Raw genomic sequence first — 22,416 nt, 5'->3', positions numbered from 1 at the left:
GATTAGTGTACTGATGCTAATGAGCTTTTTTAATTACAAATAGAGCCACAGAGGAGAAGGCTGTTTCTCCTTAAACTCATGCATGTTATATAAGAACATTTCTAATGTTTTTTTTTCTCTCCTAATCATTACCAGGTGATTCTTTGAAGCAGCAGAAATCAAAGCTCTAATTATAAAATCACAATTTGATCATCTTTTGCATGTGCTGCTGTTGCATAGAAAGAGCAAATATTCATTTTGATTGAGTTAAATGTCCCAAAAGTCTTCAAAACACGCTCAGCAGTTGTGTAACAATGGAAGTCAGTGACACATGGTGACCTGTGTTTTCCTGAACGTTCAGGTGGATCCTTCAGAAGATGAACCCACCAGTTTTATCTACCTGAGCCCAGATGCCTTGTCCAACCCGTCCAAACTGCTGGTGCTGATCCAGGGTGGTGGCGTAGTGCGGGCCGGTCAGTGGGCCCCTAGACTCATCATCAACCAGGACCTGGACTCAGGGACACAGATCCCCTTCATTATCAGAGCCATGGAGGTAGGGGGCACAACAAAAGAAGTTCAAGCTACTCTGTTGGATGTGGAGCTGATTTTCTGATCTTTGATCCAAGATGTCATGTTTTCATGTTTCACTAAGAGGGACGGGCAGACTGAGTGCACTGAGGACACTGCACCTTAGATAGATTAGTTAGAAGAGGATTTATTGTGCAGCCAGTTCTAAATACTTTACATTTATATTCTCTATTTTTCTTTTTCTTATAGTTTTCTCCCTCTACAGAGTATAAACTGTGACCCGTCTTTGGTATGTAGAGTTTTGTGGGTCTCTGAGTGAAAAAGTCAGGCAGTGTGCTCATCATGTGGTCACTGGTACCACCGCTACCACAGTGGTTAGCCTGATGGGATATTGGTGTGACAAGTGTAACACACACTGTTTATTTAAGGGGCAAGCTTGAATATTTGGGGCTGTGGAAGGCGTTGTGGAACAGTCAGAAGACGAGTGTCGTGGTATTTTGTTTTCTTGTATTTCACTGGAGGTTTGAATGTGATTGTGTGTAATTTGTTTCATAGCTCAGACTTCATAACTCAGTTTAACTTCATTGTACAATTTTACACAAGAAAGGAAACTTTGTCCTGGGGTCATCTGAGAAATGGTATGATGCTGAGCAATTTCTGCACTCCATGTATAATCACAGAGGCAAATAATAATAAGCCGACATTCATTCATAGGTGCAAACATCGACTCTTGAATGATTCTATTACGGTACAGTCCTCAACCCAGAATTGAGAATTATATTGTCTTGTTAGTGAAATGAAGCATATACCTCAACATGATCATTATATACCAGACACCATTTATGTGTTCTTATGATGCATGATTCCTATGTAGACCAGTGTGTTCATGGGTGACTGAGCTGAGAGAGAGAGGAAGAGATAATGTAATGTAAAATATAGATCAGCTTTTCTTTCCCTACCATATGATCACAAACAAATGTATACATCTGTGTGTCAGCAAGCAAAAGGTGGCTCTGCTTGTCTTATTATTATTTTTATCCCCATCTCTGTGTTCATTTGTCAGCCTGGCCATGACTACCTGTGTAATTTCATCAGCCTGCTGTTCAAATTGACTTAGGGGAGATCCTGCTCTCCCTCTCCCCCTTGTTCCCTCGTTTCGTCCATCTGAATGCCATAAAGACTTTCACTGCTGTGTAAAGCCCTCTCCTGCTGTGTACAACAACAGGAGAGGTTTGGATTGCGTGTGTGTGTGTGCCCATGTGTGTGCTAACGGATGATTCGACTACCCCGAGACTTTGAATTACAGTTACCCTGGCTGGTATTACAGTTGGAGAAGGCAGGGTTGTGCTGCAGAAAGCCAAAGTGACAGCTTCGATATAGAGAACATGGTGTGTGTAGTGCGAGTGTTGCTCATTCATCATAGTAAACAAGAAATCGTGTTCTTACATCCTGACAAATCATCATCCAGGCATTTACCACACAGGCTTTCTACTCTGTGTGTGCACTGGAAAGACAGGCACACACATTTCCAGTCAATTCATGCTGTCTATTACGGGCATGTTTGTGGTTTATTATGTCATGTCATGGATGGGAGTTAAAGCTACTATACAATCTGAAGAAAGAAGTTGAGTTATTGATTGAAATAGATAAACATTTTGTTCCTTAATTTACAGGCATGCAGCAAACAAGCAATGAATCATGTGTGATCAATAACTCACAAATGAATGACAGCTCAGAGAGATGACAGTGCTGTGACACAGCAAATACAGACAGCAAAATCCACGATCAGCAGCATTACGCCACATTAAGAGCAGGATCCCATGATGAAGTAAGTTTGTGAGGACACCACCTCAACGACAGCCAATTAACCATTATTACAGCGCCAGAGCAAAAAGCAAGCAGAGAAACCACCAGGACTAGTGACACACTGCATACTCATCAGCAGTACCCATTATAGTTATCCAGTATGGTATTTTTAGTGGATACTGACTAGTACACCACATGACTAGTCAGCACTATGAAACAATATACATTAAAATGGTAAGCCAACTTGTATTCAATAATATACACTAACATATCTATATTTCTATAGGCAAAGTTATTTTGGCTATATTATATTAGATATTTGACAGTTCTGGCACCATGACAATTACTCAATATTTTTGCACGCAATTTGCAATTTACACATTTTGTTAAGTTCAGCGTTGGGTCCAATGTTGACATTTTGGGGTTACTTTTTATTATCTTTAGATTAGGCTCCATTTTCTCAAAATGTTCCGTGGCAAGAATCTGTTGCCTGGAGTGCAGCTTATGTGAAGTTACTCATGGGAAGTTGATGGGAAATTCAAAGCCTACAGCAAAGGGTCAACTGGAGTGCATTTGGCAAATATTGGGGGGGGGGGGGGGCTTTTCAAAACACATGAACGAGTAAACACACACACACACACACACACACACACACAAAACTCTTAATTAGATTCAGTGTGTGTGTGCATGCAGTGCAATTCTATGATGTGTATGGGCTTGCACATACCTGTGTCAAAGCACCACTCTGAAATTCTTAGCCATGTTCTTTGGAACCTTGAGTCAGCCTTTCCTCTCTTCCGATGGGGAAAAATAGCTGATTGTGCTATTTAATCAGGTCCTTCACACAACACACATGCACACAAACAATCACAGGGTGAATCTCGGGACAGCCTGCCTCACACACACCACATACCCTGTCTCTGCCTGCTATGTGATGACACATCAATAAGCTGGCAAAATGTATATGTTAAAGGTAAGTCTAAAATGTACACACAGACATGTGCACACAGAGAAGACACACACACACACACACACACACACACACACAGACATAGACACAAATGCATCACATCGGGCAGACGGAATGCTTGTGGCATTTGGCACAGTGTGTGCAGTGACGCCGGGTAAAGGGAAATCTTTGTGCTGTGTGTGCAGGTCTCATGCATGTTGTCTTAATGCTCGTGTGTGCACATGGAAGTGGTGCTTTTCCCATAGCCTAGAGGTAAAATGACAGGTGAGAGGAGGATGCTCCAGCAACAAGAGGAGAGCGGTGGAAAGAGGTGGAAAAGAGGAATCTGAGATAGAGAGCAGGGGAGTTGAGTGGGGGGGTGCAGAGAGGGAGAATGGTTATGATTGGTTGGAAGAGGACAGAAGAGGAAAGGAGGAGAGGGGTACAGAGAGGATTGAAGCAGGAAGAGAGAAATGAGAGGAGGGCAAGGGAGTGTCTGCAAATGGGGTGGGACTGGCAGAGGAGAGACGGGAGTATAGAGAGAGAGAGAGTAGGCAGAAGGCAGGCGTCTGACAGCTCCACTACTGGGAGAGGGCCTCTTAATGACAGCTTATTCCTTCATGATTTCAATTCCTGACAGTCGACAGGTCTGCTTGTTGCATCATGGCAGCTGTATCATTACCTTCTGGCCCTGTCACTGCTCTGCATCCTGAGACTGAGATGGTGGAGGTGGGCGCATGGGGTTTGGAGGGGATAGGGGATAGGGAAGAGAGAGAGAGTGTAGATTGTGAGGTAACAGTCAGAATAAATGAGGATGGAGGGAATATTGAAAGGTGGGATCATTAGTTGTAGGAGCTGTTGGAGTTAAGAGTAGGGCTTTAAACTTGTGTAAGTTTGTGTCCAAATTGAAAGAAAACACACGCATGCTGTTTTGAGGCCATAGCTCTCCTGTATCACTTATCTGGCCATGACACAACATAGTTGAGAAGCAAAAAGCCAACGTTTTCTACTTTATATCACTTCTTAACCTCTTTCCCTTGACTTCTCCTGCAGTTGCCATTTTTTGTTTTTACAGCCAGCGTTAGTTTCTCTTCCCAAAACCTCTGTATTCATCTTGGGTAAAAATCTAAATTCATTTTCAATATTTCGAGACAATCTAGTTATTTTTTGTCAGCTATAGAAATTTCAGTTGGTGGTGCAGTTTCTTTCTTCAGATTGTCAAAAGTCTTTAACTTGATTTAATTGTTTATTAATGTAATCTGTTTTTCTGTGTATTTTAAGTATTTAAAATATGAATCAATTCATCAACAATATCAAGCCTGACAACTCTACAACTTGTTAAGAGCATATAGATGTGCACACATACACACAACCACACACAAACCACAAAAATTATACGCTACCCTCAAGAACGACTTAATTTAATTTGGAAGTTGTTAATACATAAACAGATCTATACCCCCCGTAATGTCTCCCCTCCTTCTCACCCCCCTTCTCTCTCTCTCTCTCCCTCTCCCTCTCTCTCTCGATAGTGAGTCAGGCTCGACACTGGAGACCCACTGGAAAGAAAGAGGGGGTGTGGTGTTTTCAAAAGTGTGTCAAAAGCCTAGGGGTTTGTATCTGCCCAGAATTTCAATGGGAGGCTGAAAGGGGGCAACGAAGCAGACAAACTCAAACACAGAAATCCTCTTTTAATTTCTGTCATGCTGCCCACCCTCTTCTTTTTTAGCTGTATGATGTCCTCTTCAACATCGGCTGCACACTCTGGCATCTGGGTGTGTTGTGTCATTGCCCTGTGTGCTGTGACAATCTCTCTCTCTATCTCTCTCTCTCTCTCTCTCTCTCTCTCTCTCTCTCTCTCTCTCTCTCTCTCTCTCTCTCTCTCTCTGTTCTTTCTCTGTCTCTCAACCACCTTTCTTCAATCTCCTCCTTTGTCATTAGTTCCTCTAATTCCCCCCGAGCTGTGAGTTAACCTGTTTCTATGTGTGTGTGTGTGTGTGTGTGTGTTTGTGTAGCCCAGTGATAACATTGTATGTACAGTGTGTGTACAGCCTATCTTGGGGCATCAGGTGGCTACAGAGGCCAGACAGGTATCATTCTATCCAGCCAGCCAGGTTTAGCCAGAGGACAGTTTGTTTGTGTGTGTGTGTGTGTGTGTGTGTGTGTGTGTAAGGGTCAAAAGATGCTCCACCTTGCCATGGCCTTGTAATAGCAGCCCTGCAAGCAACGCACACACACACACACAGGTATACACACACCTCCAGGTGGGAAGGTCCCAGCACATCCCGCAGCTCAGATCAATGCACTTGACACCTTCAAAGGTGGGTGTGGGGCCTGGACTTGCTCTGGGGTTAAACCTCTTTTAAATAGCATCCCGCGGGAAGGCAGCTGTCAATAACCCACCATAATTACCGGGGCCAGTCCCGCCAAGGGCTCGGCTGCACAGGCCAAATTAAAAATTGATCAGAGGGAGAGAAAACATTATTTTGTGGTGGTATTCCCTGTCCTAACAGCACTGCTGCTGCCGTATGTGAAATCTCATCAATTGAGGTCCAAGCTAGATATCTAGAGACCTATTTATCTATCTATCTGCCCCCCTTCGTCCAGATGAACAATGGAGTGCTGTCCCTGTTGTAAAAAGAATTATTTGCATATTAAGTGTCTTTCAGTGTGCACGTCTGCTTGTGTGTGTATACATGCAGTACGCAAGTGTGTGCGTGTGCATACTGTATGAGCATCAGCTGATTGTTATGTGCTCCAGGTAATCGTACATCATTCCCTATCTGTGCAGTGTACGCGTGTGTGTGTGTGTGTGTGTGCGTGTGTGCGTGTACCTTGTAGCAGTATATTGATTGTGGTCTCATTGAGTTTCTCTTGGCAGGGAGCCTTTATTTGTCAGTCAGAGAACGATATGAAGAAGATATGTTCATCCTCAGGCTTCCTCTAGGAAAACACACAGGCTATTGTTTCACAAGACACTGATGAATGAGAACGACAGTTTACAATGGGTTTGAAGTATTTTCTAAACACACACTGCAGGTACAAGGTCATAGCACATGTTTTTTTTTTATCATTGTTTCTGCATGTCACTGGTGTAGGACATGTTCTTTGCATTTCATATCAAGCCCTATTCAAAAAGGATTTTCTTTTTGGAGGTCCTGTCATTATCGTAATTACCAGTGGCATCTGTAATTTGCATCCAGTGCAAATCTGCCAAATACACAAGTATGTAAGGGGGAACATGCATTATGACATTTCACATTTGGGCTAAGAGCAGAGATTCAAGGGAAAACACACAGCAAATGTTGTGGTGTTAATAAGTGTTGATTGGCCTTTCTAAACACAGGAAGTGTTGATTTTAACACTTTGAGAGTTACAGTATATTAACTCAGGCAATTTTACTGTGCTGATATCATTTATCATGTACAAAGTACCTCTGGATTTGCTCACATAGCAAATGCATTTGCATTAGAGGATTCCTCCTCTAAAAGTAATCCAATTTTAATAGTGTGACTTTAAACATAGAGCTTTAGATCAGTCGTTCCCAAAGTGGCTACTGCAGAACCACGGGGTGCCATAAAAACTGGCCAGGGATGTGGCAAGATTTCTTTCCAATTTTTGTTGTTCCCTCTTAATAACATTTTATCACACATTTGTCACAGTAAATAGACCTAAAATAAATGCTGATAATATATTTTTACTATGACATTCTCAGCTTAAAGGGGTGCAAGAGTTTGTGTTTGTGTGTTACTGCAGTGCCATGGTTTAAAAAAGTTTGGGAACTACTGCTGTAGATTCAGAAAAGTGAACATGACAAGTACAGATGTTTGTTATAGTAGCTTATATACACTCAGAGGGAATACATCTTTTACTCTCTGGATGCACACTATGTACTCATATGTCCAAATATACTGTATATGTACATAGTTGAAAAAGCTGTTGAGAGTTGTCTGGTGTGTCAGTTTCCAGGCTGCTCATGCCACCATGTTGCTTGGGGGAGGATGGAAAACAAAAGAAAATGAGAGAGGGAGACTAATGTAAAACATTATTTGGCAGTGTACATTTTTTTTGTCCACATGTGATAATTGACTATTTTTTTCCCTTGAAATTAACAAATTATATCATCAAAAAGGCTTTGTCTGTGTGTGTGTGTGTGTGTGTGTGTGTGTTCATGTGTCTGTGTGTGTGAGGTGGGTAGTAGGTCATTTGCAGCTGCAGGCTGTGTGTGTGCGTCCCAAAGGGAAGGTCTTGTTTAGTCTCTCTTCCAGAGGGCCCCAGGCAGTGTGTGGTGGATACCTCTTCACTCTCTCACTGGGAACAGTCCTCTATGGCCCATACACACATACTCACACACACACACACACACACACAGAAATCCTTCACAATCTTTTGCACAATTCGTCAACCTGTGCGGCAGTATGTTCACTATCTGACAGCTGAAACTTAACAGCTTTTACTTCTTTTTTCGATACAGGTGGGTGTGTGTACCACATGTGTCAGTTAATATTACATGCAGACACAAACACACGCACACATGCCAAGACTCTTTCATCATCTTGTAAATTTTACATGTATCTTCCATCGCAGCAGGTTTGCAGAGGTTAAAAGTGCTTGGCTGTGGACGCTCCAGGAGGAAATTGAGTTTTGTGAGGAGCTAGCGGTGAGCAGATAGGTGACCCTCTGTGAATTTACACTACACTATGAACACACAGACACACAGACACATCCACCACTGAGCATCTCTTAGGGTCAAAGTTGGAACCTGCTGTAAGCTCTCCAGTGCCAGTGACATGCTCCTGGGCAGTGTGCACCACACTTTGATCAATGAGAGGAAACTCAGTGCTTAAATAGGGGTTACCAGGGTTCTTGGGGTCCACTTGGGTTAGAGGCAAACAACAACATATCTTTCTGTTAATAGTTTTATAGCCGCCTCTGTGGTTTAAAGGAAAATCTATGCTGGAGGGCTGCTCTGGTTTTCCTGTAGACATTTGAAATGCAGTTTTGGAGACTGACTTTTTTCAGTGTCCAATGTCTTATGGTAACAACATGATGCTATTCAGACATCTTAACCAGCTTTTCAATCATTTGGCCCACTGGGTTATTTGTCATATATAGATGATTAGTAATATGCCATACATTTATTTGAGGCTGCGGTTTTATCTGTGTTTACCCGTTATGTGTTAGTGTCTGCTTTTTTTTTTTTTCTGTCTCAGTATGCGACCAGACATTGAAGATGGAATCTTTATTTGAAGGCTTATCTGTCTTTTGAGACTGATATTGTCCTGCATTCTCTGTGGATGTGAAATGTACATTTCAGTACGTCAGATCATGGCAGTGATGGCGGTGTCTCAGTGTTTCAAGATATGTGCTTTTGTGTCTGTGCAAAAAGAAAGAGAGACAGACAATGAGGAGAGATGGCATCAGTGATCAGATTTGTCTGCAGCTCTTTTGTCTTCTGCAGCTCAGTGGGTCAGTGGATAACAGTTTGTGTCTGTATATCTGTGTGTCCCATACAATAGGCATCAACAAGCATTTTGGTCTGAACTTTTGCACAAAAATTCATGAAATCCAAGCAAAGACGTGTTGAAGGTGTAGTCGGAGATGTATTTGATTTCGTGTGAAAATGCAATGCATTTCCAGGTAATTCATAAAAGCCACATAGACAGAAATAAAGAAATAAAAAAGTGCACACACATGCAAGAAGAGGCAGTAGACTCCTCTCATTGTGGCTTTTTTTTCAAAAATGCATTGTCATGTTTCTCAAGGGTGAGGATCAAACCAGATGAGGTATTTACAATCACTTTTCTTATAAATATTATGCGTTATGTGTGTGACAATCTGTGTTTTGGCAAAGAAAAGAGAAGTCAAATTTCAGTGTAAGTACTAAAGAGGCATGTCAAAGCCAGGCATGAATATAATCAGATGTAAAGGTAACAAGTTTAAGTCCCCCTATTTAGCATTTATAAGCTCAACATAAGCATTTAATAAATGGTTTATAACACACTAAAATGTAGCAATAAGCAGATATAAGTGTCAACAAATATAACTTCTCCTATGATTACATATTTTACGTTTTATTTTATTTTATTTATTTTTTTAACCACATTAATTAATTGTTTATACACCAGCCTCCACTTATGGGGGCCCGCAAGAGGAATTATACTTGTTGACAAATACATATATGCTACATTCTACTTCTGCTATAGTTTATCCATTACTTTGTTTGTCTAACTTGTCATCAGTTTCGTCTGACTCAACACCAACCTGTGTATTTGGTCTGGCTCCCCTCCCCTTTTTCTGGTATTACGGTGCTTGTGATAGGTGTTATTATCCCGCTGTATGCTGACAGCCTATCCCTTAACCCTCTCAGGAGCACACTATGCCATGCTTGGCTGACTTGTTTGCGCTGATGTCAAGTTTTAGCGGTTAGCAGGCGGTTACCATATGCCACTGTGCTGCTGTCGCCCCCGATGTCAGTCAAGCGAATGTCAACCTGAGCTCAGAACGCAGTACGCCGCGGCACACACCCAGAAACACAGCGACAGTGACAAAACACACACAGTCAGTCATACACCCATACTGTACACTCAGATAATAAAGCAAATGCAAACGCACAGGAGTACGAACAAAATAATCACATCCAGTGTAGCTTGTCTCCAGGAAGGCCCTGACATGCTGCTCTTCATCAGCTGACTGAAGGACGCAGCAGCATCTGCAGTGATCCCTGAAGTGAGACAAGTCATGCCTCTAAGACATTGACCTAAAACATACACATTAGTAAGCAGTAGATGCACTCTTGTTTGAAAGTCTGATTTTGATTGTTGATATTCTGTCATTGTGATTGACCAAGCGATAAATTGACCCATTAACTGATTGAAATGATGCACTTTATCAAGACCTTCCAACAACAATGGCTCATCAAGTCCACAACATTAGCAAAATTCTGATATACTGTAGTTTTGTTTATAACAGTAATTACATCTCAGTGCGTGCACAACTGATCTGTTGACTCACTGGCTTCCCACTCGCGTGCATTGCCAACTATGTTTGTAGCAACACACGATCAAGCCAGAGATACTGCTGCAGGGTATTGAACCCCAGTCTCTGCCCCCAGTGGTGGGTATAAGCGTTGATTTGACATACCAGTGGTGACTGGTGGCCACATCAGGTGCATTGTCATAAAACAGAACCAAGAGTTGTATTAAAAGCTAAATGAGCAGTATTACCTATTAGGAGCAGTAATAGATAATTGTTACCTTAGTGGCCTGTATTGTTCAGCTTTTCACAGAGATTGATTAAAAAAGACATCCTCTATGCACAAATACACTTTGCAACAAAGACTAATAGAACAGAAGTTTGTTTAGAAAATAAAATATGTATATATGATGACACTGAGGAAATGCTGTTCAGAAATAAATCTGTCAGTGGAAGACATGCCTAAATCAAGATTTACTGTAACGTTGATGCTGCGTAGTATATATAGTATGTGAGTATGTGATAACTGCCAGCTGCTCCAAACTTGTTCTGTGCTCACACAGAGAGAAGTCCTGCTTCAGTTCACTCCAGTTGCCAATGTGACGAATGCAGCCCTTCAGTTAAGATTATGCAATACAAAGGGATGTTTGGTGTTGTCATCAACCCTAAAGTGGTGCGCGCGCACAAACAACACTTGTGCAGATACAAACATATTTGTCTAAAATGCATACATTGAATACAGATGTACAGATTTGCACACACATGCATACAAAAGCGAACACACACTGACACAAACTGACATCCACACACTCACATCTGCCCATAAATGAAAGCTCTTTTATCGTTTTCATATGTGGTTTCCTATCCTTAGTGAACAGGATATAAGTGTGTGTCTGTGTGTAGCTACTGTATATTATGTCCTTCACTTACATAATGAAGTAAGATATTGGTGGCTGTTTTCTTGTGTTAAGAGTTGCTGCGTTGTGCTCGATGTTCAGAGAGGCTATGCGGCCCTACGGCTCTCTGTTCATTTTGACCTTGTTCAAACTTGCCCTTCGCTCTCCCTCCTGAATTTTTCTTCTTCTCTCCATTCTTTCTTCTGTTTCTAAGGTTCCTGTTTCCTGTTCATCTCTCAGGCTGCCTCTGTGGCTGTTTTATCTAAAGTGCTGTGCAGTAGCCTTTAGAGTCACTGTCTCTTTGGCCTTTGACAGATCAGGATGGCAGTGTGTGACCATGGAGGATTTGGCTGTTTCTGCATTCTGCTTGGTGTCTCTGTCTCGTTTTCTGTCTCTGCCTTCCTGTCGCTGCCCCTCTCTTTCTCCATTTCTCTCGCTGTGTCTAAATTAAACATTAGTTAAACTGCTGAGCACCAGCTTCGATGGACAGTGATAAAGAAATAACATTATAGTAACAGTAACGTGACATGGTGCTGTACAACCCCGGGGAATGACAAGAGAGAAAGGCGCTATAATCCATTTTAATTTCACTGATATCATTGTATTTAGAGAGAGAGAGAGAGAGAGAGAGAGATCAAGTGGCTGGCAGAGTGAGAGGGAAAGAGAGAGAGAAGGGAGAGGGAGAGAAGTGAGGTGTCTCAGACCAGAGACTGTGCTCTAGCTGACTGCAGTGTCTTGTGGTGACCTAGTTGCAACCTCTTTGAAGTCCACAGGCTGATCTCTCTCTGTAGGCTGTAGCGGAGATCTGCTGCATACAGCTTTATTAGACTGAGATAGAAAAAAAAGAGAGGTGAATCAAATACTTGGGGTCTTGAACCCGCCCTAACCTCCATTGCCACAGATAGATTTGTGCATGTGTACATTTATGGGTCTCTGTATGTGCCTTTTTATGTGTGTCTTGTGTCTGTATCAGGTATTCCTTTTGGAACATGTCGACGTAATGTCAGGCCAAACACAGCCTTTATCCTTTAGCCCACCACATTAGGAGACAGTGGTGCATTGTCAGGAGAGCTGACCTAGAATAGTCCAATCACTCTACATCCAGCCCCCTGTCTGCCCTCTCCTGTGATCACCACACTGCCAATGCCGCAGTCTATACTGTGTGTGTGTGTGTGTGTGTGTGTGTGTGTGTGACCCAGTTCAGTCGCTGGTGTCGCCAGGCTTGCCCCTGGTGAGGGCATGCATGTTAGGGCACAAAACCCTCAGATGTGTGTGTTCTGTTCAAGCACAGCTGTAGATTTCTTATATCATCTGTGGTTTGGACATCTATCTATATATATATATATATATATATAGCAAAAATGAATTATAGTTCTCTATCTTTCACATTGACTGCATTAGCAGCTTCTCAGTATAACCCCCACCATTTTCTGTCTGTAACTGGCTTTTGTGTACACTGATGATTAGAAAGTGTTTTAAGTTCAGCATGTGTCCAAGAAGGGACAGAGCAAATACACACAGGTGTGTGTTTGTGTGAATATGCCATTGTGGGATAGGGAGTTCATGGATACGCACATACATACACACCGTATGACATGGCCGCTCAGTGAACTCTCTCAATTATCCGGAGCCTTTCTCCTGCACCCCTCCATCCCTCCATCCCTGCATCTTCCCACCTGCTCCCCACTGAGAGCCTGTGTGTGCAGACATACTCTGCTGGGGGCATGCTTAACCTTTTTCCTGCTGCACAACACGAGGAGACACAGACACACATGCTCTTCTTCAAGTTGGGCTTCAATTAAAAAATCCACTTCACTTTTTTTTCCTCTTACTGTCTCCTTTTCCTCGTTTCTTTCATTCCCTTCCTTTGCCTTCTTTTTGAAGTTAGCCTGGGGCCTTGCAGAGCCTCATCAACCCTTTGCCTTGGCTAGATTGCATACAGGTACCCTCTGTGGCTATTTCAAATGACTTAATTAGCTTCTGAGTGCAGCGGGTTGGTAGAAGCCTTCTCTCTCTCTCTCTCCCCTCTTCCTCCCTCTCTCTGTCTCTCTCTCTCCGTCTTCAGAGAGAGAGAAAATGATTGAGCCCATGTGACACATTTAGTCCCTTGCCGTGTGGTTTCACTTTCTAGGTCATGCTCTGGCTGTGAAGCTGACTGCCTATTACCTCGTAGAATAAGACGACACAAACTGACACACACGGAGAGACAGTGTGCATGCATCCATGCACATACACAATCCCCCATGCATGCACAAACACACATGCCTCATTCTGTGTTTAGTTTGATTGTCACTCTGCAATCTTTAGCTTTGGGCTACATCCACCCACCATCATTTGTAATTGATCTACTTTTCACTGATGCAATATTTATTAATTCCATAGCCAAACAGCATGTAAGCCAGACAAGTGAAAATTTGGTTGTTATTTGCTTAGCTAGTTTGGCACATATTTGTTTGTTTGGAGGCTCAGACACAATGCAACACTGTTTTGTTGTGTTAAGTCCCCAGGCGCGAATTCCCATACACAACAGTGATCAAGGTGTGTGCTTGTGTTCAGACCGTTGCTGCGCCTGTGTTTTTATCAGTGACAACAACGTCAAGGGCATGCCCCACTGCAGTACAGAAATTCCATGTTGCCACATCCATCTCAGCCCTGATGCCACACATGCACCACACATACATTACACATGGGTACTGCACACACGTATACACACAGTAGCATGCCTTTTCAGCTCCCCTACCAGGGGACATAGACAAAACAGAAACATGTTGGATGTTGCCATCTTTGTTGTCCTCTGTTGTTAAAAGCAGAGTCTGTCAGACTGAATACAGCAATGCAAGTGGTAGCAGTCTTCCAAAATGTCAGCTTCGCAACAATCACAATCCATGTGAGAAGTTTTGTCAATGACAGCTGAATGGTCCCCGTACCTCTTTTAGCATTGTCAACTGTCAAGGTCTTGAAAGTCAGGGGGGGAAAAAGTTTTTGCTCCATAAAGCTTTATTGTAATGAAGTGCCTGATGGAACGATATGACCACAAGGATGTGATCAGTGATGGTCATCAATGACTAAATGAGTTCTCTCTGCCCTCAGGGTGGGAACGAGATCTCAGGGGGTTTCGGAGAGCAATGTGCCTGTTAACTTCTGGCTCTCTGGTCCAGCTATAGCTTGCTGGCTAGCTTCAGGCCTGTGTTAAAAACCGGGGCCTGCTAAATTAAGTTTGGCTGTGTGCACAGCCTGTGGCACCATGCACATACACACATGCTCACACAAGAGCAAGTGCACTTACAGCCGCTTGAAGTCAGGCATTCACCCATACTAGTGTGCACGGACACACACACACACACACACACACACACACACACACACTCTCACATTCACTCTCCCATTACCCAATCTTAATTGGCTACCTTCCCTCTTTCTCTCTTCCTCTCTATCTCTCTCTTGGACAGGCCTACAGGCCTGTTGGTACTCTGGCACACAGCAGCAGAGTTTGGGCGTGCAAGCAGGTCTGGGGGCATGGAAGAAATTGGAAAGAGAGAAGCAATACAGATGGGTGCTAAGATGAGGTTTAGAGCATGAGAGATGAGAGAAGGTAAATTATAGCTATGCCTCAATATAGAGTGACTAAATATCCTGAAAATATTAGTGTTACTGTATATTCACCACCATATATTCAGGCCACTTGTTAAAGCCACAGTTATAAAGTAGAGTAGGAGATGCCTTTCTCCTTTTCCACTAGCTGAGGAGTTGTCATGTGCTGTCAGCCAGCTTGTTCTCCATGTGCCTGTCACTGCTCTGGATAGGAGCTCTGGGTCCCAGCATCCTTCCAATTGGTGAACTGTGTGTGATTGTGTGGGTGTGTGCGTATGTATGTGTGCATGTTGCCCTCAGAGCACTTTGTTGATTCTGCTCTGCAGTGTCAGTGACACATTGAGCGGGTTCGGTGGAGTCCCCTGGTTTCCCTCGTGCTGTGTTTACTCCATCTGTTTACTCCCCAAAAACACTCTCAAATCTATTACCCCTCTCTCTCTCTTTTTCCCTCTATTTTTCACTCTCTATATATCTCTCTTATTTACTCCTGACTCCTCTTGACTTGTCGTTTCAAATCAGTAGCTGTGTGGTAGTCAGGTGGTGTGCCTGTCAACAGCCAGCGCTCGTCTCTCCCTCAGCAGGAGGCGGGATTGAGTTTCTCTCGCAGCCATCCAGCCAGCCATCTTTTTGCTAAAAAAGCCGGAACGTATTCTTTTCTTAGATGGATATTTTCACTTCTGTGTTCTTGATTAATAGAATAGTTGAATGACAGACTGTGGGTAAAATAAAATGATGTCAAACACACAGAAAGCAATAATGAGAGGTGCCTAATTGTAGAGCTGCCAGCAATTATTTGCATTTAATCAATTAATTGTTTAGTCAATACAGTATCAGAAAATTGTAAAAATAAAACATTGCAGTGCGTCAGAGAAATCTGTGTTTTCCTTTGAATCAGTAAGTTAAGAAAAGGCAGGACATGGTGCTGTTTATTTGAGCTGGATTGGAGCCTGCAACCAGTGGTGTTGGTTAAACCAGCGTTTTTCTCTCAAACTGTGACCACAGGAAGTGGTCACTATGTGGGCTTGGATTCAGAGTAACTAGAACCACTGAGTGTTTCTGACCATATGATGACAGAGGTAATGAATGAATAAATTATTTGAAGAGGAATATTTATGTGCTTTCCTAACTTTTAATGATGCATCACAGTCTCCAAATGTTATCTTTGAAATAACTTCCTACAAACTACATTTGAATTCACATTAAGTAAAATATGTCTGTCTATGAAATAATCATTGATTTTTCTTTAACACACAGCATCACCGCTGAAACAACTTCATTAAGCTGTGTGCTCATTATGCAACCTGTGGTACGGTTTTATAATGCCAGCCCTGAGTCTGTGTGTGATGGTATGAATTGATAGTTTACATACCCAATGCCAAGGGCACCACCAAGGGCTCATGAATGAGAGATGAAAAGAAGTAGAAGTGGAGCAAGGGAGAAAGAGAGAGCTATTTCTTTTTTTTTTTTTTTCTTCTCATACCTGCGACCGGCTAATTAGCCTGCTACAGTACACTACCAAGCCTCAGCTGCAGGGACAGGGTTCAATAGTTCACCTATCTACCACTGAGCTACAACGATGGTAAACCTGGATTACCTGCTCTACCGGCTACCAAACCCCAGTATTACAAGTACCTTTCTTGTTCAGCAACCTGGAAATCAAATCAGTCTAAAGAGCTGGCCAGGTGGATTTACACAGAATCTGTTGTCCTGAGATGGGCATAGTTGCTTACTCTATAATCTCTGTGTCATGGGGAAAAAAAAGAGTTTGAGTGGCCTGGAAGCTGAAGGGCTGGCTTGTTGAGCTGCAGGGACACTTATGGAATGAAAGACAACCAAAGATTTGTTAATGGGATCAGATTTATGACTACTGTCATTTAAAATGGGATGTTATTAATGCTTTGTCCTAGATGTGTCAGCGACGCCTGTAAATGATTAAAGGCTATTGATGATATGGACCGTCAATCAGTTTTTGTTGTGACAAGCTGAAGCATCAGAGATTAGCTCTCATCTCGATATTTGATATTTCAAGAATAAGTGAGGCTTCAGTCCGTCAGCCATTGATTGAGATTGGTTATAGATCTTATTAATTTATTTACTTTATGTTCACAAATGAAGCATGAAGCAAACACACAGTTCTTAGCTTCTTAGCTGTAAAACAACAGAGTTGAGTTAGTTTGCACTATTTCTGTGCGTACAACTAATTACGTCTTAGTATTTTTTGTAAGTTCTTTTGCAACATAAACAAAAATGTTACGTGACCCATTGACATACACCTGAAGTGGCCCTAAAACCCATCTTCAATGCTCAATTAACATGTAGGGGAGAAGGGATTATGTGAGAATGGAAACTATGTAGGCAATGGACTAGTTAAGATCAAAAATGCACGCACACCCACGCGCTATACACTGATATTCTCACATTATCATTTCGGTCTCAGACAGTGCACAATGTATGCTGATGTGTAGTAGGTGTGTGTGTGCGTGTGTCTGTGTAAATGTGTGAGAAAGAGAGAGAGCAAAAGAGAGGGAAGACTGAGAGAGACAGACTGATTGACAGAGACAGAGATGCCTTTAATGTATTAGAATAGCCATATAATAGAGGACAGCATATTAAAATTCCATTCGTCTTTCTTCCTCATGTTCATTCTGCTTTATTCATCAGATAAAAAAAATCATCAATTATTAGTCTGATAATAAAGGGTTTGTACACCTCAGTGAATGTAGCATTAGGGCACAAAGCACAAAAACACATGAAAAACTGTGAGCCTCTGTGAATCTTTAAACTTATGATTTTATAATTAGATTTTTGTTTTGTTCCTTTTTTTTCAGAGAATCAGGAAAAGAAAGAGTGGGCAAAGAAAATATGTCATCTTCTTATTAACTGTTACCTTAAACCAAATGTGTGTTTTTTTCTTTGTGTTGTCTTTTTTCTCACCATACTACTTGATATTTGTACAAGAGTCTTCCCTGCACTCCTCTGGTTGTGTGCCAGTTGTACCAGCTCTAGCTTCCTGTTGCTGGCAGAGCAGCGTAGAGCAGAGTAGACTTGAATCGGGCTAATGAAGTTGTCAGAGGCGTGTAGCATCGAGGCTGATGGGAGGGCCTGCCAGGCAGCCAATAGTGAGGCTGCGTCTGTGATCAGCCGAGCATGATGGGAGACCACCCTGCGCAGCGAGTGCTGAGGCCCGGCACAGCCCCCAGATCAAAGAGCTGGCCCTCTAATACACCAGCAATTAGAAAGATGCTGTAGCCTAACACTCAAACACACATGCAGAAATTAGTGTGCACACACTCATAGACTTAGACAAAGTAACACCTGGATGCACGCAAACATAAACAAATACACATTCAAGTGTGTGTACTGATGCACACATTTATGCTTAAAATGTGCAGTTGCATACTTGCACAAAGTAACTCACAAATACAGCAGCATACACCGACTGGCTGTGGGAATATAACTAAGAATGAATTAAAGAGAGAAAAAATCAGGTGTCAGTTTTGTGTAGATATCTTTTAGCCTTTCATTCACCTCCTTAGCCCCTTTTGCGCTCTCTACCAGCAGTACTGTTTCCCTCCTCCAGGCCCATGCCTCTCTCTGTTCTTCCTCCGTCCCCTCTCTTTCTCTTTGTTGCCCTCCTTTAGTTAAGATATCTCATTAATAACCACTTCTCTCGCCTGCCTCCTGTTAGCCTCCAGTGTTAGCTTGCTGCTCGTTCTTTCGCCCCGCCGCCTCTCTGTCTTTCCTCCCTTTCCTCTCCTCTGCTCTCTCCTCTGCTCTCTGCTCTGCCCAGGGTTCTTGTTTGAAATTCAGGAGTGGTGCAGTGAGACTGCAATAACCTACATACAGATCTCTCTCTCTCTCTCTCTCTCTCTCTCTCTCTCTCTCTCTCTCTCTCTCTCTCTCTCTCTCATTTATTCATTTCTCCATCAGTCCTTTTCTTTTTAACCACTAATATCCTTCACCCCTGCCACGCTCCAGTGTATTTTTGAAATAAATATTATTAAAGTTGTAATGTATGTACATATATAAGAATGCTAATGAATATCTTTATCTTTTTTTTGCTTTATCTTTCTTTACAAACATCTCTGTCAGTCTAGAAGAATGCTGCACTTTTTCATGCTTTGTTCTTTTATTTTTCTCACCGCTACAGGAACACACGAGGGGGGTTCTTGATGTCAAATTGTTCTCTGTTTACCATTGGTTAATTTAAAATGCTGATGCGTCCTACCTCCACCTTGCTTTGTTCACATTCTGCACCATCCTGCTGTGTGTCCCTGTAGCTTTGCGGGTACTTGTGTGTATGTGTGTGTACGAGTGTGCCTGTATGCAAGTGTGTGACGCTGGAGGCGCAACTCCTGTATGCCCTGCTGACTTCTTGGTGAACTCCTCTCCTGCAGATTAAAATAAAGACAAGGAGAGGAGGAGGCCAGATGAGAGGCACAAAGTTTGTGTGTGTGTGTGCACAAACAGGGTGGGTGTGGGTTTATTAGAGGGATGGGTGTGTTAGCACATGTATGAATGCACATATGTGCTTGTGTCTGTCTGCGTGCGTGCATGTGTGTAGTTTGTGCGAAGTTCCTTGTGCTTTTACTTGTGTATGGAAGTGGCATATGTTGGCAGTGGGTGGCAGTGCAGGAAAAGCAAGCTGGTCCGCTGGTGGGGAATCTGAGTCACAACATTCAGGAAAAAAAATCCTGTCCTCCTTATGCTGTGCGTGGAAGACTGCGATGTTCATCATTCCCCTCTTTAAAGGACCTCAGATGCCCTTTTTTGACATTCTCCTTTTCTTTTCCTCTGGTAGTCTCACCTCTCACTAATTAGTTGATCATATGCCAATTGATAAAACTTAAAGACAATTTATACAACTTGAAGTTATGTGATAATTATTTTCTAACTATTATCATAGGGGGCAATGCTGTGTGCTTTGTCAGTAGGACACGTTTTTAAACTAGAATAAGTCAAACAGAGAGTGTTGTGATTTCTGCACTGATTTAGTGGTCGTCATAAATATTGTATAAGTCTGTCAGATAGCTGCTAAAATGCAATGCAATGTAAACTCCACTTGCTCGACTATCTGTGTGTGTGTGAGAGAGAGTGCACCAACCTGATTAACCCTGATTAATCCATAGTAAACGCCTTCCAGTATTCCATAGATGCCTCACATTTGTCTGTTTTATGGCCAGGAATTAATAATACACAAAGTACTTCTACAGATGTGGCAAATTTAAATATGCATGCTTTACTTTGCAGCACAATCCTCAAAGTTAGTCAAATTGGATGGTTAAAGGTTCACAGCTTAGGGCAGTGTGCTTTTTTGTAGCCGGGGAGGCGTCACAACATGAGAGCGAAAGGCGAATGATTACTTGGCATGGATCTACACATAGGGTCAGAACATGGGTTTAAATGCTGCGGCGCTAACTCTCTACGGGAGTTTTGTGTGTGTGTAAAAGGAAAAGAGAGACAGGGAGGGAGGGAGAAGGGCAGATGTTATATTGATGGCACGCCACGCTTCTCTTCTCTGTCCTGAATAATCATGATCCTGAGCTGATGGGATGCTGCTTCAAAAAGATGAGAGTATGCGTGAACTATGGATGAACTGGAACCTGAGTATGAACCAAGGCTGGTGATAGCCCAGCCCAGCAGCCATCCCCGTTCCCCAGCCGGGGAATTCCTAAACCGGATTGATGCTGATATCGACGAGAGGGGGAGTTGGGGCGGTGGAATTTAGAGAACTTTTTTTATCTTCTTAGATGAATGCACGTTATGAAATTGTTGGTTTGATGTTAATTAAATGAAAAATTATCATTTGCTTTTGTGTGCATTTGGTTGTTTTCATGTGTGTAATGTGGGCGACAGAGAGAGAGAGAGAGATTCGGTCAGGCAAGGCTGGCAGGTGAGCAGACGTTTGCTCCAGGCTTCTATGCTGCCTTTTGATACAACAGGCTTTGTGGAACAGACATGATTTTCCTCTTTTTTCCTCTCTATATCTCTCTATCCTTCTCTCTCTAAAACTGTCACTGTCTGCATGTAATCTCTTTAGGGCTTTTATCATTTCCCTGCCTCAGATCTTGCTTTTCTTATGGTTGTGTTTTTCTGAATAATATGTAACTTGAGCGACAGATCCTAGGACAGATGTGTGAAGAGCAGGGACTGTTGTACCAGATCAGACAGATGGGTGGCAGTATACTGTCAGGCTAGATCAACACTCTCTCTCCCTCTCTTCTCTTTGCTCCCCCCTCTCCCTCTGACTTAATTGGGCCCTGTTTATCTACTATCTATCTATCTATCTATCTATCTATCTATCTATCTATCTATCTATCTATCTATCTATCTATCTATCTATCTGTCTATCTGTCTATCTGTCTATCTATCTGTCTATCTGTCTATCTGTTTATCTGTCTATCTATCTGTCTATCTGTCTATCTATCAATCATATGATTTGTGTGTATGTGACTGCTGATGAATAAAGCATGTATAAAGAGTTATATCATAATATATACATATACAGTATATGCATGTATATCCATCTCCCAATCTCCCCAATCTAGATTTGCACATTTTCATATTATCATATAAAGTCATGGATTGAACTGAATTTCTACCTTCATACCACTATCACACTGTTTTCATCATTCATCTTTTGTTACATTCCTACTCTCAATCTCCCTCCAGGCTATCTCTCCGTTTCTACGGACACGTCCCTCATCTCCCCCTGCAGCTACTCCCTGCTTAAATGCTAAAACGCAGTGATGTTAGCACTTGTTAGCGTAGACGTGGCTATTCATTCCTCTGTGTCCGATATAGGGTCTATAAAAGAGCGGATGGATGAGAAATTGTAGCGCTGCATACCAGCTGTGACTCAGTACCATCAACTTAGAAATGATGTGAACAGATAAATGCAGACACACACACACACACACACACACACACACACACACACTCACTATTTGCCCAGATCAAGGCCGTGGCTCTGAGGGACTAGAAGGAGATCAGGCACAGAGAGCCTATGGAAATAGACGGCTTTGTCATCGAAACACCCACCACTCTTCCCCGGAGACGCGCTGCTGTGGTGTTGTCCTCAACTCGCAGACTCTCTTCTCCTCCTTTTCCATCCTCTTCTTCTATAACCTGCATCTGACACACAAACACACACACACACACACACACACACACACAACCTGCTCTCCCTCCTTTCCCATCTACCTTTTATTGTCCTGAAGCTATGCAGCATTTACTCTGAAAGAAGTAGTGATTTTCAGCAGCAGTTAAACCTGCCTGTAGTCTCCTTAGTTTGTCAGCACTTACTCTTGAACTTTACAATTTACACATGAATCTTTCTTTCGTTCTGTTTGTTTATTGACTTTATGACATATCACAAAAACTTGTCAATGGATGCTGACTGGGCAGGAATGGGTTTATATTCACTGTTGGATGTTATTGTTAATTCTCAAAAATAATAACAGTCTGATGGTTTCTGATTTTACTTTCTGTCTGGACCTATCTAGTCCTTCCTTTCCTAACCATCCATATTTCCCTCCTCTTTTCTTTTGTTAAGCAACGTACTGTGGCGAGCACTCAGAGAATCCCTGTATTGTGAGTCTGCAGCAAAAGAGAGGATTACTAGCCAACTGTTTGCTGTGTCATTCTGAAAATTGTTCAATACTACTTAGAGTAAACTTACTGAGTAGCTTG

The 22,416-nt window shown here is 42.4% G+C and overlaps 1 protein-coding gene across 1 annotated transcript in view; it reads left to right on the top strand.

Annotated features, from left to right (window-relative positions):
- Positions 1-22,416, top strand: part of arb2a (ARB2 cotranscriptional regulator A) — a 149,508-nt gene that overhangs the window by 20,202 nt on the left and 106,890 nt on the right. The window contains exon 6 of the mRNA XM_070904954.1: positions 341-532. Coding sequence (XP_070761055.1) covers positions 341-532 — 192 coding nt within the window. The remainder of the gene's footprint in view (positions 1-340; positions 533-22,416) is intronic.

This window comes from Enoplosus armatus, chromosome 4, assembly GCF_043641665.1.
Source record: "Enoplosus armatus isolate fEnoArm2 chromosome 4, fEnoArm2.hap1, whole genome shotgun sequence".
Classification (NCBI taxonomy): Eukaryota; Metazoa; Chordata; class Actinopteri; order Centrarchiformes; family Enoplosidae; genus Enoplosus; species Enoplosus armatus.
This window is presented reverse-complemented; position numbering and strand designations above follow the sequence as displayed.